The 14,194-nt window shown below is 40.5% G+C and overlaps 1 protein-coding gene across 8 annotated transcripts in view; it reads left to right on the top strand.

Moving 5' to 3' along the window:
* The window catches only part of FMN1 (formin 1), a 425,066-nt gene extending 412,800 nt beyond the window's left edge, over positions 1–12,266 (top strand). For 4 of the 8 annotated variants that reach the window (XM_078448453.2, XM_078448448.2, XM_078448449.2 and 1 more), the window contains 2 exons: positions 806–890; positions 12,146–12,264. In XM_078448453.2, the coding sequence (XP_078304579.2) occupies positions 806–890; positions 12,146–12,238 (178 nt within the window). In that variant the 3' untranslated portion in view covers positions 12,239–12,264. Of the gene's footprint in view, positions 1–805; positions 891–3,315; positions 12,115–12,145 lie in introns of those variants that run through there. The other 4 variants (XM_078448454.2, XM_078448452.2, XM_078448456.2 and 1 more) reach the window with 2 other exon arrangements.
* The last annotated feature ends 1,928 nt before the right edge of the window (positions 12,267–14,194 follow it).

The raw sequence follows: 14,194 nt of genomic DNA, 5'->3' as shown, positions 1-14,194 counted from the left end.
TGTGTGTATTCTGAATATAGGTCCCTTATCAGATACATGATTTACAAATATTTTCTTCCATCTTGTGGGTTGTCTTTTCACTTTCTTTTTTTTATTATTTTTTTTTTATTTTTTTTTTAATTTTTTTTTTTTAACGTTTATTTATTTTTGAGACAGAGACAAAGCATGAACGGGGGAGGGGCAGAGAGAGGGAGACACAGAATCGGAAGCAGGCTCCAGGCTCCGAGCCATCAGCCCAGAGCCCAACGCGGGGCTCAAACTCACAGACCGTGAGATCATGACCTGAGCCGAAGTCGGATGCTCAACCGACTGAGCCACCCAGGCGCCCCTGTCTTTTCACTTTCTTGATATGAATTGGTATATTTTAATATTTGTAGTTTTCATATGTTTCCTCAAACTTGAGTTTTCAAAGTTGTCTATTATCTGCTGACTGGATCACAAGCCAGAGAGCCCACGTAAGTGTCTACTCAGAGTAAAGTGTATGCATCTAGTATTCCCCAGATCAGAAGGCGCTCCTGCATTGGTCACAGAAACAGACTTTCTGAAGTCATCTATGTGAGCCTCTCAGCCAGTGAAGGAAAGTCAGTTTCAATAACATAGAAAACATGCCTTCACACCTAATTAGTGTTTGAATTTGATAATCAAAGGCACTGAGAAACCATTCCTTGTATTTCCAAACTGCCAGTTGGTTAAAATTCAAAAGCATTTGGATTCCTGTTTAACCTGGCCTCTTCCTTTTTTTTTTTCTTTCTCCTCCTCCTCTCTTCACCTCCTCCTCCCTCCCCCCTCCCTGTTTTGATTTCAGATTGAAAGTGGCTCAGGAATCCGTCAGCAAGTTGACGTCAGAGAAGAAAGTAGAGACGAAGAAAATCAATCCCACAGCTAGTCTGGTGAGATGCATTTTTCAGCCTAACCTCAAGATTTTTCATTATAACTGAGGTGTATCCAGGAATGTGTCTGAATTTAAAGGACAAAACTCAGAGGAATGAGCAGTATCCAGATTCTCAGTCCCCATCGCAGATTAGTTTAGGTAAGAAAGAATATAGGGGAGCAGGGAGCGAGGAGCCAAACACAGTTTCTTGTGTTCTCCCAGCAGACTCAACAAAGATGGTTTCCTGGTGGAGCAAATTTAGTCACTTGCCATTTTACACCCTTCCACACCCCGTGCCGACATCCCCCTTATCCCAAAGCGCCTTTGTCCCAAAATGTTGAGGCATTTAAGAAAGGGGTAGAGATTATGCTCTTTAGATAACTGGGAAAACCGAGATGCAAAAAGATACAGCCTACCTAGGATCACTTCCCAAATGGATAACAAAAACCTGGCACAGAGTCTTGGTGCCTGGCATCCTCCCTGGCCTCGAAACTTGGAGTCAGTCTGTGAGGGGAAATTGTCCTCCATAGTCCCATTCGGGAAGGTTCACAATGTAGCTCTACCTATACATTAGAAACAGTAGTCGGAATAGCTAAATGGTTAGGAACGCGAGGTGTTAGGGTTCAAATCCCAGCTTAGCCACTTACTGGTTGTAAAACCTGAGTGAAATCACTTTGCTTCTTTCTTTTTGGTAAAAAGAGAGAAATAATACTGCTTTTGCTTTGGGGTTACCTTGAGGAAACTGAGAGATGTACAAAGTGCCTGATTATAAGAGCTTAAAAATGTTAGCTGTTTTTCTTGTCATTACAAATTTTGGCAGCATTAGTTGGCCCTACCCTGGAGAACAGCAATGAGTGTTCTCTCTTCAAGAGAACACTCTCCTCAGTTTGATTTTCAGACCCTACCTTCTCTGTCTCCTAGTGTCCCACAGCTACTCATTTTTATCCTTTTCAGGTACTTGTACCATTTGCCAGCTACTTAAAATTTTTTGGCCATCTAAGTGAAATTTCAGTTATTAAAGCAAGATTTTTTACGTTGATTGATTGTGGTATCTCTCATAACAACCCTATCAGGAGCTAAATGAATGTTGGGTGAGAAGTGGGGAAGTCAGAGTCATCGGACTCGATCGGGGAAAGCCTCAGTCAGAGCACATAGCTCCCCCCCTAATGGGCACATCCTCTGTGCCCATTTGATGACGTATTTATTACCTGCACTTGTATGATTTTTGGTGGCAGTGAGCTCAACCCTGATTTTTGTCTTCCTCCTTGGTCAGCTTCTACCCCTTTCACCAGCCCTCTTGTTTGGGCCTCTGTCTTAACTTTTACAGCCAAACCTTATTTCTAGAGGCACAGAATGGATTCAGCCCTGTCAGTGGGTTTAGTGTGGAAATTTTTTTAATAGGCGACCTCCACTGTGAGTTAGCTCCCAGTTGTGATCTTCAACTTGTCTTTTGTTGTTGTTTATTTGGGTGGAAATTAGGCAAGAGCTTGCAAACTGATTTCCTTATTCAACTTCACAGGTCAAAGTTGAGATCCAAACGCAGGATGGGTGTTTAGAAATCACCAGCGTAAGTTTACACATAGGCCAGTTTAGTAACTCAGTGCGTCGCATCTCATAGATCACAAGCAGATGAGGTTCTGCTCCCAAGAGGCCTCTCTGTGCAAAACAGTACACCTCTTCCATTTCTTTTTTTTAGCCTTTTATTTGCCCACCTCAAACAGACAGACCCATTCTCACTATGCTTAGTATTTTACTCCTCTGAAGTCCTAGAAACAGTGAGGGCCCATGTTCTGTTGTGTGGTTTCTTATTTGTATTCATATCTTGCCAGTGCACTTTGATGTCCTTCTTTAGAAGGCTGTCCCTAGGAAGGAACCTCTGGGGGAGCAGAGAAGAACATCCATGGCAAATAGGAGCTTCCTCCCTGCTGTGTGGATTAAATCTGCTCATCTTCCCTTCTACACGGCCTTTGTTTAGTATTGCCAAATTGACCGTGTGCAGATGGTTTCAACTTGGAAATGGTGATTTGTTTCATATCTAGCCTCTTCAGAAACGATTTCATAGGCATTCCCTATTTCCATGAATAGACTGAGCATTGGGGTAGGAGGAGTCTTTGAGTGACACTGCAGCGTTAGGACCTTTGTCACAGAGGAAGAGAACAGCACAGCCTAGCATGGTGAAAGGTCAGTATTTTAGGTGGATATAGTTGATTGATTAGCTGGTTATTCATTGTTTGTTTTTGGAAAGTAACGGTAATAGGGTGGGAGGAGTAGGTAACTGAGGATTTCCGGAAAGAGGGATAGAATGACTCGCATTTCTTGGGCATTGAGTACAACACTATTCATCATTTTAGACCAACGCTTTGAGAAATTTACCAAAATCTGAGAAAGATAAAAATTTAGAAAAAAGAATGATAATAAACTCATTTTTCCCCCTCAAAAAACAGAAGGAAAGACTGCGTCAGAAGGAAGCCAGTGTGACCACCAACTAATACAGAGACATATGAAAATGATGGCAACGCGATGTATTTTCTTTCATGGTCCTTTGCAACACCGGTGCTGCAGGAAGTTCTTGAAAGATACGTCACCAAATGTTTGTTTTGCTCATCTCTTTCTGAGGTCATTGCAGTGAGCACCCCGTGCCTTTTTAAGGAAGTCCCCTGTTAGGCCACAGGAACAATGAGAAACTGTTTACAGGACCATTGCAGGAATATTGATTATTGTCTCTTTAGAGGTCCAGAGTCACTCCATTACAGGACCAGAAGAAATACCAAGATTTTCCAAGTATCTTTAAAAGCGGTGATTTCAAGCTTTCTAACCAAAGCTTGATATATATAAACTCGTGACAGAAGAAAAGGATCTTTTATGACAATTGCCGTGCAAGAACTTAAGCCTTGATCTTTACATACTGCTGCTTTGACAATTGATCTTCATTTTCATCCTGTTCCAGGAAGATCCTGAAGCACCTTTCTCACCAAAAATGTGGAGCTTACCAAAACTATATTTAAGAGGCCCAAGACTATGTATTTTCCAGAAGAGAGAAATGGTTATTTGGTTGTTGTTGTTGTTGTTGTTGTTGTTGTTGTTGTTATTCATATAATGGAAAGGATAGAAGATGGAATTATACATGGGTGGAAAAGAAATAATTATACAAGAAGTTGACATCAGCTATTAAGCAAGACCCATTCTTTTGTTTTTATAGAAGCTTGCTGTGGTTTCCTTGCCCAGCAGAAATTCTGCACCCTAACTTCTGGAAAAAACAGGGATAACCAAGCCACACAGGCTTGGAGGTCAAAGTACCTGCTTGGGCAAGCGATCCACTAACAGCAGACTTGACATTTCACACTGTTCGTTAGTGGATAAGACCACGGTGACATTGAGCTCAGCTCTGCATCGTGTTCTGGGACTGTGTGCATGTGGCTATACCTCTCCCACCAACCTCAGGAGGCAGTTTCCAGACGGGAGAGCAAATGCTACTTCCAGTCTTTCACCATGACCTCAACCAACAGGCCTTTGACCTAGGCTGTAGCAAGAGTCTTTGATGTCAAAAAAATTAAGAGCATAAAAAAAGTTCTTTACATCAAAATGAAAAGAAGATTATTACATTAATATTAAGCTTTGAGTGGAATATCACACACAGGCAGCTCTTTCTGACCCTGGGAGCCCATAAGACCAGTACCCCTGAGTCATAAGGGAAATGATCTTGGATCTCTCCCCTGCCACTTTTTTCCTTATGCCACCTCTCTTTGAATCTATCTTGTGAGAGGAGAAGAGAAAGGACTAGACGTGAATTGAGAATAATATCAAAGACTATCCATTTTGGGCCCTGAAGGGAAAGAGGTCTAAGCCTTCTCCTTCAGTTGGTGGAGGACAGTCTAGAGGGGGGTGAGAACCTTAAAACCCTTCCTGATCGGGCTGCCATCTGTAGCCTTGCCCCTTAACCCAGGCTCTTCCCAGAACCTCTCAACTTGCTAGGTGCCTGAGTGTCCACCCAGGACTGCCTGCCAATCATCAGCCCCCTCAGGGACCCCCTAATATAGTCAGCTAATTAAATCAGCACTATATCCTAATATAATGCAGTCAGGATCAAATCAAATCACAGAAGCCATATTTGTTCAGGTGCTAACCACCTTCTCTAATAATTCAAAAGAAAGGAAAATGGGAGCATGGTTGGGGTTTTTCGTTTGTTTTTGTTTTTCCGATTCAAAATAAGAGATGAGACCAGCAAGACCAAAAAGCTGGTAAAGAACTTCCATTACTAAAAGGAGTTGCTTATGAGCAAGAAACTTTTCATGCTGCTTTCTTATGTTGTTTCTGTTCATTTTCACTTAACGCTGAAGAAAATCTAAGGAATTCATTGATTTAAAACAAATTCCACTTACAGTCATCCTGTGCCCTGTGACATTCCTTCTAGTATTATCGTGCAATAGAAAAGTGCCTGTTTTGTCCTTGGGGACAACTTTGAGTTCAGTGAGATCACGTCTAGATCCTCATGGGTACCCACAGAGTTGATGAACAAGAGCAGCAGGGACTTTCAATGGAGTCACTGTGGTCCACTTCAGGTCTCTAAGGAAGACGCTCACAAGAAAATCACTGACAGTAAACAGGACTGTCACTATGGCCACACAACCCTGTAAGAACATGCTCTCAGGGAACCAATGCTGAAGAAGGAGGAGTGGAAACATTTAATGTGATAGACAAATGCAGCCCAAGTTGGATTCATTCCACATGGACGGAGTCAAAATTGGCAGTAAAATACCTATTTCTAAAGATTGTACTTTGCCTGCTCTGTTGGGGGAACCTGGTGATTCTGTCACACTACTCAAATATAGTAAGTTATTGTATCAAGACACTAGGTCAGAATCTCCATTATTCTCACCCATTTTCAATCCTGCATTTTGTATCTGGATGCCGCCTCCCAAGTTCACACATGTACTGTGGTGTTGGCACAGCCTTTGTTTCTAACGTAAGTTGATGCTCAGTAAAGGTTTGCAAGAGCTTGTTCAAGTTGGGCCATCTAAAACAACCTGGAGCCCCTTGAAATAATCCCCCTAAAATGCAACTGAGATGATGTTAAATGCAACTTTTCATGGAGAGAAAGTGGTTAGTGCACCGCTTACGCAGCTTGAGCATTTTAGGCATGCGGGTGTAAGTGGCTTTTCTAAGCACAGCCGTCCCCAAACTAGAGGGAGAGTGGCCAGTGTTGCTACTCTATGTTTAAACAGATATTCATACCCAACTTTAGTAGCCAGATTCTGACAAACCTTGACTTAGAACCAACATCATCTCTTCCTAGCCAAGAGTCATTACATCTGAGAGCATAGTTGGTTGGATCACAGCTTGGTTTCTTGCATGAGTAACCTGCAATCCTCATCCAGCATACAAGTATATCATATATTACACTAAAGCATGGTATAAACATGTCAGGTAAAAGGCATCAGGCCTGTGAGGTGTCAAAGATCAGGTTAGAAGGGGGTGCGCTGTGTGGCTTTTAACACGAGAGGCAGCTTAACAATCGGGGTGGGGAGGGGCACGGAAAGGGAAAAGTGTAGCCAAGCAGAAATAGATGATCATGATGATGATGGACCTGCTGCCTTTTGAATCCTTGAGTTGACACCTATGATGTCTCTTCAAATGCCCACTGCAAGTACTTAGGAATAATGAAAAAAAGTATTTCTGAAATCTGGGAAGTAGAATAAGGAAACTCGGTGGTGGAAAGGTATACTAGCCAAAACAAACTGGCAGCATGGTCAAGGAACCAATTGCCAGATTGGGTGCTAGACTTGGACCTCTGCCTGTCCCCCAATAAGCACAAGTATTGAGGCCCCCTTTGGCACCTCTTTTTTTTTTCCTAAGAACCATAAGGAAAGGCATTTCCTAAATGAAAAGCTTATATACTGCTGGTGAAGAAACTGGAAAAACTGAAGGAAGGAATAAAACTCTGTGGTGGTATTGGAAACCTTCCACAAGATATGGAAGTCATTGCTATGGTTCTTGCAAGGACCATGATTGGACGTAGCAGGAGAGATGTGTTATTTTTGGTAAATATTTGCCTGTTGGCCTGGGATTGTACATCTCTCCATAGATTATACTGTATGCAATGGGGGCCTTTTCATTTTAATTATTGCTTTCATGAATATTGCATTTTCTCACTTTCGTTTTTGCTTTTCCTTTGCCTGATGTCATGGACACAAATCATTGCACACAGCATTGCACGCAGCAGCATGACAGACAGCATCTAATCCGAATATCAAGGGGAATTAGCAGTGCAGACCTGTGAGCTTTCCCAGTAACCAGACTGTAATGTTAACAGGGAAAATTCTTCATTCCCCAACATCTTAAATCGGCTTATTTTGTAGTACTCTTCCCTCCCCCAAACAAAGATAAAACCAACATGGGGCTTTCTGTGTTGAGCAGAGGAAAGAAGTCCAAAATATATAGCTTCCCCCCACCCGCCAAAAAAATCCAAATATCAAATATATCATTTTATAAAGCAGTTTAGATTTGTGCATAATTTTCTTTGATTCTGCCTGTTCTCATCAGAAAACAAAAAAAATGACTGAAAGCTGGAAAGGAAAGAAAAAGCATCAGCAGATTTGGTAATCCACAAATTAGTTTATTAGTTTCTAAAACACACACAAAATGGACATACTGTAAATTCCAGTGTTGTGGAATTCCTGAGCACAAAAACTTGGAACAGCTGTGAGAGCTGATGAGTGTGGACAGAGTAAGAGCTGTCTGTGGCCTACTTGAGACTTTTGCCTCAACCAGGCAATTTTTAGAGTGTGGATTCAAAAGAGTGTAGGATTGCCCTGAATAGTTTTTTAAAAGCCACATACAAGGAGAAGTAGTGTGATCCAATGGAAGAAGTAGCCAGACCATTACAACACCCTTAGTCTGGGTTCTCTTTAGAGCAGTTGATAAATGTGTGGAACATCTGGAAGGTCGTCAAAACCACATTTCATATATTAGATATCCTACCTTTAGGAACAATTCAGCTGAAGAAAGCAAACTGAATAAAGAAATGAACTCTCATTCATGTCAGCTACTTTGTCATCATGAAGAAGTCTGCAACACAAGAGAAGTCTTGCAGCCACACTGATAGTATTCAATATTTGAAAACTCTGAATCATTTTTAGCCTTTCCAAAATGCTAGTTACTTGTTGGGTATATTTACATTTTCTACCTATAGAGAAATCTAGCCACTTGGAAACTTCTCTGTTGTTGGTGCAAAAGTCACTTAAAGAAAAGCACCTTCAGAAACTGGCCTCAGCATAGCTGGCTGCTGCAGACTTGCCTAACAGTATTTATAACCCCATCAGCAATTGAATCCAGGCATAACTAGGCTCTGTTACTCACAGCTGTATGTGACCGAGAGGCCCATTTTGTGGCGTTGCTGCACACCCGTCGGTTGTTGACACCTTATTAGAGGCACTGAATGTTAGTTTCACAATTCTTTATTTTCCTTCCCGAGGAGTGGGCAATCTACCAAACCCTCCCAAATCGACTCTTTGCTGGGAAGTAGTGAATTCAAGAGCATTTTAACATGCAAGCGTGAAGCCAGTTCAGTAGCCTTATTTGTGCCAAGACTCTTAATCAACACTGTGATATAAACCTAGCATTTGGGAAATTTGTGTAGTTGACAACTTAATTGGAAACGTGAAGATATTAAAATGGCAGCTAGCTAACTCTGTCTCTCAAAGCCCCCATGCAGCTTCTACCAATAGAGACATTAAGGAAGCAAATCAAGCCTCATTCAGCAGGCCAGCTGTCCTCAAGTAGAGCTTATCAGGTTCTTTTCCCCTCTACTCCAGCCCCTCTCTCAACCAGCCTGGTGATAACCAGTAACACAAAAAACCTTTTCCTTGTCATCGTCTCCTCTAATGGTTCACTTCAGTCTAGAGCTCGGATGAACTCTGAACGTCATTGCATATTACATCTATGAAGTACTTGTTCATAAACATCATTTCCATTCTGTGATCTGGGGAAGACAGACTTAATCTCATTTTTTTAAATAGGAAAGTTGTAGCTAATGCCATTAATTTATCCTTCTGCATTCCATCTATGCTCATAAAATTTTCTGTTTTTTTTTAAATCTTCTCTCAAACACCTGTCTGCCTCTTTTTCTAAAAGCTAATCCAAATACTTCTGTGAGCTAGTTTTTTCTTTATGCTTTGTGTGAAATTTGATAGCATTGGGCTAGCAAAATGCAAATGAGCCCATAATTTCCAGCCAGAAGTTCACCTCCAAAGAATTTGGCATTCTTCTCCATGGAGTAAACAAGCTTCTAATATATTTAGGCTATTTTGTAGCTGAGCATTTCCCTAAATTCTACCTGTGCAGATACCAAGGGGGACTCTACTCTGTCTTTGAAACTGTAAGGATGTCATACGAGAGAATGAATATTCCTCCCCACACATAGTGAGAGCCGCCATTATGTTATCTTATGCTTATACTGAGTATAAGCATAAGACCTCTTCCAGAGCTTACTTCTATTCTTGTCTCGTGAAACAAGTGTGTTTTTGTTTATTCATCTGGGTCGGCTTTCCAAAATGAAAGGCTAGTCGCATAGACATCTGAGTATCTAGGGAAATTGCTCTCTACCTCCCTATGGCATGGACAATAAATGTGTTCAGGAACAGACAACTCTCTGGTAACTCTTGGGATGGATTTTGAATTCCAGGTTTCTAGGCAATGCATAAAAATGGGTAAAGAGCATTTGAAAATTGTACTACTCTTCCCAATTAGAGACTGGAAGGAGATTCAAAATCATTACATTTTAGATGGGTTTGAGTGAACTATAAACAGCTCATTGTTTTTCCCTTTCTTCTTGGCATCTTGTCCCCAACTGTAATCTTACTTTTCATATCTGACCAACAAGGTGTAAAAAAGGCGATTTCAGCCCCACTGAGACCGCACTCTGCGTAATCCTCCAAAGATATCCATTTCCTTTGGAAACAAATCTGTGAATGAGGGGGAAGGTGGTGCAATTCTCCTATTTGTCCGGAGTGACACATGGGATTTTGGGGTCCAGCAGCAAAAGGATAGGTTTATACGAAATCATTAATTTTTCAATTCTGTAATTCTTCAGTTTCTCAAGGCACAAAAAATACTCTACTGTTAGCAAAAGTTACAATCTTCAGCAAATATAAGCATTAAGAAAAAAGAACTCCCCTTTAAAGAAGCAATCTAAGATACTCCTAAAAAGGCAGAAACTTTTAAAATTAGAAATTGAATAATTTTTGAGAGAAAACATGTCACTGATTCACCATAGTTTTTTCCTCTCGTTGATTTTTCATTTAGACTAGCGTGGGAAGCAGGGTGCCCTGGACTTTGATTTAGGGGATCGTGCTTTGGCCAGGAAAATCAGCATCAAGCTGCATGCCCAGAACCTAAGTGAAATCAGTCAGCTTCCTAATAGGAATCAGGCCTAACAAATGGAGGTTATTTCAAGTCCTTTAGGGCTTAATTTTCTTAGTGACACCCTGGACCCCAGATGCTGCTTCCTAAAATGCATTTGATGTATGCGGTTATGTGTCTCCTATGGCCTTGGGACATTGCAAGCGATGGGCTGTGGGAGAAGAGCAGGAGATGGGAGGAAGGAATATTTGAACAGGGCCAAGAGGCAATGTTTTGCTGATACAATGCATTGTGAGGGGGCTGGTGATTTTTGCCATGCTTGTGTCATTGGCAGCCTTTCAGGGGAAGCTCCAGGAATCTGTATGAGGCAAATGAGAGCGCTCAATATCTTATACTCGTCAGTGGCTGACAGTGTGCTGGAAAAGCAGGTACTGTAGTGAAAGTGGCCTGTGCTTGCTGAGATGACTCTTACATTTCAGAATCATTCTGATGAGGCTGGCTGTGCACAGGTCTTCCTGTTTTCTCTACGCCTGTCCAAAAGTCATTTTGGCACCTAGTTTCGTTTGACTTTCCTCACCTCGATACTTGTGCTCCGGCCCCCCCTTCCTCCAAATCCCATAGCTTTTCCCCTGCCTTTACCTTTTCAGTTTCTGCAGGACCCAGCATGTTTACCCCCTCCGTCCCCTCAAACCCAATGTGCTGCTCCCCAGCCCTTTGGACGGGGTGCTTTGCTGTCACCAAGTGAGACACAGTGCTGTGGCTGCCTCTTGTTAATGTCAGCATCACCTCATCACTTAGGCAAAGAGGGGAAAATCCATAAAAGAGATGGAAAATACATTTCTTTTTCATTTATTCGACTTTATTTTAAGAAGGTTGAGGGGAAGGTTCTAGTCCTTTTCAGTTTCTCAGATCATACTTTAAAACCGTCTAATTAGGGACCATTCTTTGATAAATTATAAATCTGCCCAGGTCACCATCTATGAGGCATAAAACCAAATTTTTGAATCCGAAGTAACTTTTCTGTGCTGCTGGACAAATTGACTTAATTCTGTGCAAACAGTTTGAATCATAGGCTTTCTATTGCCACCCCATTCTTACTACCACTCATGATCCAAACAGCTACACAAATCTGGATCAGGATGTTGACAATTTGTGGTATTTTCAGATCAACGGTAACTGTTACACTCTTGAAAGTGCTTAAAAAGAAAGTATAAGCATGTCCTAAGCAGTCAGTCTTTTGACCTGGAAACATCTTGGCTTTTCTGTTTAATTAAATATTAGATCAATCTATAGATACAATCCTAAAGGGTTTTAAACAATAATGAAGACAGTTTGAGAAATGAGAAGGCACTTTAAAGGCATGAAACCTTACATTACATGCTCTTGGATATTTTTTAACGTAATAAGCTAATTCAATTCAGGTATCTTTTCCCCTTTAAATTTTTAAAAATACGTATTTCTAATTTGTTTGCATATTTAATTTTGTCAAAGCTGAGAAATGTTCATTAGTTGGATTTGTAAATGTCATTTGCAACCAAATGAAGTATTTATTTTTAAAAAGAAAGGATGAAGGAACCAATATTGATTTGTACATAATGAAAATTTATGTGTGTGTCTCTCTCTATATATATATTTTCTCCTTGACACTATTTGGTCACCATCTCAAGTGTATTTTTGTACATAATATATATTGGTTAGAACATGTAGATTGTCTATTCAAAGAATCCTATCTCTGTGATAGATTATATTTATCCTAATCTGTTGATACCTCTGTTAATTTGTTTTAAGAGATAGAACTCTATTTTTTGGAATTTGCAGAGAACTGCATTCATGGCTTCCAAATGTAAATATGATGAGGATATTTTAATAAATCTTGGTTTCATGTCTGTTGGATGTGTTGTGCAAATTTATTTTCAGGAGACATTTCAGGACAATCTCCCAACAGTACTCTCACGTGGTGAATGCCAGTCCTCTCTGACGCTCATTACTGCTCAAGTACAGTATTACTGAGCTGCAAGAGCTGGGTCTTGGTAAGTCCATCATGTTTCCTTCTTCCTCCTCTGTCTACCCCACCAACAGTGGGCAATCTAGCTAGGCATTCAAGGCTAACACCAAACAGACAAACCCAGCCAGGCATTGGCTCAGCGAGGCTAACCCAAAAGCAATACTTCCTGAAGATGAACTACCCCAGCTGGGAGCATATAGGCAGAACCACAAGTATTGGTGACTTCAGGTTGTGGGTTGGTAAACGATTATACTAGAGAAACAGAACAGAATATATAACTGTATTGTGTTCTAGCACTAAGCACAAGGTACGAATTCTTTTCAAGCAATGGTATGACACATGCAAATATTTGTGAAGGAGAAACTAAGACTTGCAGCAGAGCACTCGTCCATTTAAATAAACATGTGATTGTGTGGTTTTAACTGATTGATTTATTCAGTGTTCCTGAATACCACACACTCTTAAGTTCTAGAAGTTTGCTGAAATATTCCCCAATTTATACCGATACATTTAATGAACAGACATAGTTATTATCTTGGGGAGACATTTCATCACTAGGAAATGTAAATCATAGAGTCCTGGAGCTGCAAAAATCTTCAGACATTGGATGAAATCTCTATTTCACAGAGTAAAAACTGAAGTTCAAGAGATCTGCTGAAAGTCACATTTAGCTTTAGTGAACACATTAAGATGAAACTCCAGATCTCTTGACTCCAAGACCAAAGCCATTCCCACTGCTTAACTCTTTCATCACGTTAAACTGTTTTCTTCAAAATACAGGTCTCCCCCTGCTATGTGACCATAGAGTGTATGGAACTTTTCATAGGCCAAAATGGCATAACACAAAGAAACAATTACCATTAATTTATATGGAAAATTTTTTGAGCATTCCCAGACCCAAAAATAATCTCTCTTAGACTTTTCTGATACCTTAGAAGACATCTTGCTAACGGATGCACAAAATAAATCAAGATAAAGTACAAATGCTCACAGACACAGCTCAAAACTGTAATGTCTTGATGCTGAGATGCTGAGTGTAGTTCCTGGGAAGCAGCTTGGCGGGGCCCCTCTTGCTGCTGGGGTGCACACTACCTCTACAAGGCTCGCTGCAAAACAAATGCTAAATGCCGTTTTTGCTTCTTGCCTTTTTTTTTTTTTTTTTCTAAAAGCAAGAATCTTCTTCGGATTTCTTCTGGTTAGCAAAAGCAGATACTAACGTAGGTTTTTTGTGAAAAGCAAAGGGATGTAACAGGAACTTTCAGAAAGTGGGGGATACCTATACACCATTATAGAGAAATGTTCTAGAACTGTTGTTTGAAGAAAGGGTCCAAATGCTCCTAAGCGTTTATAGAAACCATCATTAAAGTTGTGTTCTGAATTAGAGCCCCCTAGCAGGGGACAGACGCCTGAGTATCAAGGAATCCAGGAAAAACATGAGTTCACCTTGGGAAGAAACTCCTCCCTGGTTTAATCAAGATTTACTCTCCCCTGCTGAGTGATACCTGTAGAATTTTTAAGTATGCTTTTTTTTTTTTTTTTTTTTTTTTTTTGCCTATTCTGTAAATTCTTTAAATTCTGATGGTCCAAATATCAGGCCATAAATTCCCGAGGCTAAATATTCCACTTCAGACTCTAGCTGCCCACTTTACCTGCCTATGATGTATTCATGGAAATAAAAGACTTGACAGTTGGACTGTACTGGCCCCACCTGCAATGGATGCCCGCATGGCTTTGGTTGTCTTTTTGTCTTCCCAGAGTAAATCTGCTTCATGCCCATCACTGTGTAATAATGAATGGTTAGAGAACATAACTATATTCTTTATCAACTGATGCATTAAAAATGCCCCCACTTCCTATTTTTCATGGGGTTTTTTTTGGTTTGGTTTTTTTGTTTTTTTTTTTTTTAGTTTGGAAAGAGTTTTTCATGTTTTTTTGTTTTGTTTTTAGTTTGTTTTTTTTTT

The sequence above is a fragment of the Panthera onca genome, chromosome B3 (assembly GCF_046562875.1).
Source record: "Panthera onca isolate mPanOnc1 chromosome B3, mPanOnc1 haplotype 2, whole genome shotgun sequence".
Classification (NCBI taxonomy): Eukaryota; Metazoa; Chordata; class Mammalia; order Carnivora; family Felidae; genus Panthera; species Panthera onca.
Note: the sequence above shows the minus strand (reverse complement) of the source record. Positions and strands in the feature narration are given on the sequence as shown.